This window comes from Colobus angolensis, unplaced genomic scaffold (assembly GCF_000951035.1).
Source record: "Colobus angolensis palliatus isolate OR3802 unplaced genomic scaffold, Cang.pa_1.0 Scaffold19, whole genome shotgun sequence".
Taxonomy (NCBI): Eukaryota; Metazoa; Chordata; class Mammalia; order Primates; family Cercopithecidae; genus Colobus; species Colobus angolensis.
Window position 1 is genome coordinate 5,681,295 of NW_012115043.1, and position 4,276 is coordinate 5,685,570.

The following is a 4,276-nucleotide window of genomic DNA, read 5'->3' on the forward strand; positions in this document are numbered from 1 at the left end:
TGTAGGAAGATTCATCTGTCAGCAGAGTGTGAGAGAACCTGGAGAATCCAGTCAAGAAGCTTATAGAGTAATGATTGTTTACCTTTGGGGACTCACGTGCATGTGCTGTCCTAAGCCTGTTGGTTATGAATACACTTGACATGTCTGTATCTAATTCTGTTTAAATGGGTGCCTGAAGCTTCCAGATAGCATCTAACTAAACATCCTAGTGGAACTGTGGAAAATGGATTTTTGTGTGTGCAGCAGCTTTACTGAGATATAATTCACATACCGTATACTTCACCCATTTAAAGTGGTTTGTGGGTTTTAGTATATTTGCAGAGTTGTGCAACCATCACCACAATCAATTTGAGAACTTTTTTATAACCCCAAAAAGAAACCCTGTACCCTTTATCGACTCCCAGACCCCTCCCCCCATTTCCCTTACCCCAAATAACCACTAATATCCTTTCTCTATATATAGATTTGCCTATTCTGGATGTTTTATATAAATGGAATTCATATAATGTGTGGAAACTGACTTTTATGTAGACATTGGAAAACTGGAATGAGTTTTTCTTGTGTTACAATATTTCCTTAGAACTCTACACTATCCCTTAAAGGCTAGAAACATCCAAGAGTATAAATTGGGATTTGGGGTTTTTGTAGGTAATTTCAGTCTGACCTGTTATCTCTTTTTTTCACAGAAGGTGATGAGGTGGGTACTGGCATCACTGATGACAATGAAGATGAAAATTCAGCCAATCAGATTGCAGGCAAAATACCCAACTTTTGTGTCCTGCTCCATGGTAGCCTAAAAGTGGAAGGAATGGTAGCGATTGTTCAATTAGGGTAGGAGACTTTGTTTACATTTGGTTGAATGAAAGGGAAAATCATTTTACAAAGTGAAGTATTTTGCAGACTTTTCTGAAAGAAATAGAAACGTCCTTGTCACTTTTTTCCTTTTCCTGCCACACTTTCTCACCTGCTACTACATTCCTTTTTTTTTTTTTTTTTTTTTTTTTTTTTGAGTCAAGGTCTTGCTCTGTCCCCCAGGGGTACGGTGGCATGATCACGGCTCACTGCAGCTTCAACCTCCCAGGCTCAAGCAATCCTCCCATCTCTGCCTTCCAAGTAGCCAGGACCCAGGTGTGCACCACCATGCCTGGCTAATTTTTTTATTTTTTTTTAATTTATAAAAGTGGGGTCTCACTGTATTGCCCAGACTGGTCTTGAACTCCTGGGCTCAAGGATCCTCCCACCTTGGCCTCCCAAAATGCTGGGATTATGGGTATTGAGCCACAGTGCCCAGCTGCTATTACTTTCTAAACTACTCTTTTAATCATCCCCTAGAAGAAGTGTGGAGTGAGCCTTTTAATTATGTTGCTTTTATTTTATATCCTTTCTCAATTTTCCTATTTCTAATCCTATCTAGAATACCTGGGTTCTGGTTATAGCAATGCTACTAACTTGCTTTAGGATCTTAGGCAAGATGCACAGACTCCTCATCTATAAAATGAGGGGATAGAACTAAACAAAAAAAAGATGCTGATAACATTGAGCATTTTATTATGTGCCAGGCACTCCTCTAGGTATTTTACATATGTTAGCACATTTATCCCTCATAACAACACTATATGGGAGGTATCAGCATTATCCCTATTTTATAGATGAGGAGACTGAGGCTTAGAGAGGTTGTGGAACTTGCCCAAGGTCACATAGCTAGTAATGAAAGAGCCATGATTCTTACCCATGCATTCTGACTCCAGAGCCTACTCATAATCATTCTGCTGTGTTCCTTCCCTGTGAGGAAACCCCATTAGCTTTTACATTTTCTGAAGTCTCAAAATCTGCAAAACCATCTATTTCCCTTTCTATAACACATATTGTTAGAAAAGAAGAGGTCACTGATCATTTTCTGGCCACTACCTGGGGTTGGCTGGTTTAGATCAAGAGGTTAGGATTAATCAAAGGAAGCATGGCTCCATTTCTGCTACAGTTAAAATTATCTGGTCCAAAAAGAAGAATGCAGATCTTACTAGGTATTAGTCTGCTATATTTCTTGGCACCCAAGCTACTTGTACTGGTTTGAATATGAGAATCATTTGGGACCCTTTGAGAAACTGGGGACAGAGTCTTTCTTACAGAACAGAATGATGGCCTTGTGCCCTGTGGTAGAAGGGCTTCTCTTGGTGCTGCTGTGAGTGACTTAGTGAGGCAGCTGACAGGACCTATAGGTCACAGCCTTTACCCCTCCTCATCACCTCTCCAGCTACTTGCTACTCTTTGTGATTTTTTTTCTCTTTCAAGACTGCTTTTGATTTCCATATCCACATAATTTTACCTGAATAATAATAAATGTTCCAGAAGAATGGAAATATTAGGGGAGAGCAGTATGCATTTTCAGGTTTAGGATTTGGCTTTGGTAAAAGTAATGTGCCTAATTTCAAAGTTGAAGCCTGTGTCTCTCAAGAGAAAAATACAGGCTAAACTTATTTAACTTTACAGTCTCAGGCTTGATGTTCTTCTGATCTTCCGTCTTCTCTCCATCTAGTCCTGAATGGCATGGAATGCTCTACTCCCAAGCTGACAGCAAGAAGAAATCAAACCTCATGATGTCTCTCTTTGAGCCTGGCCCAGAACCTCTCCCATGGCTAGGGAAAATGGCACAATTGGGTCCTATTTCAGGTATAATCCAGATGAGATTTTACTTATCTTGACTTTGTTTTCATTCTGCTGTTCTCAGTGTCTCTGACTGTGCAGTCAGGGAACTGACTCATCTCCCTTACTAGTATGCCATGCTCTCAGATGATGCTGGATGTGTACATGGAAAACTTGAAGAGAGTTTGATGTTTGAACTCCTGAATTTTACAGCTCAGGAGAAATCAACATTTAGATTGCTTTAAGTAAATAAACTCTTCAGTGGCTTAGAGTGAAAAGCTAATCTCTATAATTTTTTTTCTTGGTGTACTATAGTTCAACTCAAGTAATTTCCTGTCATTCCTAGATAATGTAATCTTTCCTTCTTGAAACTGTTTTTCTGTAGCTTTCCTGACATTGCTTCTGGTACCTATTTGACTTTTTCTTTGGCAGACTTTTCTTTTTGTCTTTGTTTTGTCTTTTCTTTCCCTTGCCTCATGGTTTCCAACATGTTGTTCTTTGCCTTCTTCTCTTTGGTTATTCTTCTCCCTTGGTTATTTTATCAGCTGTAATAACTTCACATTTCCCAAATCTGTAGCTCTAGTCTCACCTGATCTCTCCCTGGAATTTGCATATCATATTTCCAGTTCCTAGTTGGATCTCTCCACCTGGATATTCTGTCACAGTCTCAAGCTCAGCTGTTTGTTACAGACCTGTTGTCCCGCACTCCTTTCTCCTCAAACTATACCTCCTTCTGATTTTCCTCCTCCTTTTGATTAAGGCATTTGTGCCACTAGCTACTCAGGTTCCAACTGTAGAGTCATCTTTGACTCATTTGGGCCCATTTCAATTTCGGGAACATCTACCAAGCAACCTATTCCGTGCCAGGCCTAGGGGATAAAAGAGTTAGCTGGAGTTGTTCAAAGTCTGGTGGAAAGTGGAATGATCACAGACTGGCACAAATCAGAGTTAGCCTATAGGAGATGATGATGAGCTCTGCCTAGAGGACTCAGGAGAATCTTCACAGAGGAGAAATACCCTAGTTGAGTTTTGAAGAAAAGGAGGAACTTGCTAAGCTAATGAAGGGAAGAAAGGGCATCCTGGGCAAACAGAACACCTACAGAAAGAAAAGGAACTGCAGCACAAAATGTGAGAGTGGGTGTGGGAGGGGCAGATGGTAGATTGGAGATTGGTAGTAGCTAGAGTGGAGCAGGCCTTGTCTGAAATGTGAAGAACCAGGAATTTATCTTGCAGATACTAGGAAGCCACTGAAGAGGAGTAGTGTGATCAGATCCTTCTGGCTACAGTGAGAACGGGGGGATACCAGTTAGGAAACTATATTTTAGGGGCTGGTTGCCCCTGCAGTTGTACAATATGGCCATAATCCAAGTGAGAGATAAGAAATTTGTATTTAGAAAGGTATCTCTGTGGAGTGTGGATTTGAAAAGGCAAGGACCTATGGCTGAAAGTTACTGTGTTAGTCCTGGAAAAGTGAAGATGAGAGCCAGACCATGGTAATAACTGGGGGTAAAATATATTTAGGAAGTAGGATCAATAACGTTTGGGTTTGAAAATAAAGGAGAGAGAAGTGTTAAAAATGATCCCGCCGGGCGCGGTGGCTCAAGCCTGTAATCCCAGCACTTTGGGAGGCCGAGAC

At 40.8% G+C, this 4,276-nt stretch overlaps 1 protein-coding gene across 1 annotated transcript in view; it reads left to right on the forward strand.

Annotated features, from left to right (window-relative positions):
* The window catches only part of VWA9 (von Willebrand factor A domain containing 9), a 39,284-nt gene that overhangs the window by 13,345 nt on the left and 21,663 nt on the right, over positions 1-4,276 (forward strand). Inside the window, exons 4-5 of the mRNA XM_011940560.1 lie at positions 687-831; positions 2,534-2,667. Coding sequence (XP_011795950.1) covers positions 687-831; positions 2,534-2,667 — 279 coding nt within the window. The remainder of the gene's footprint in view (positions 1-686; positions 832-2,533; positions 2,668-4,276) is intronic.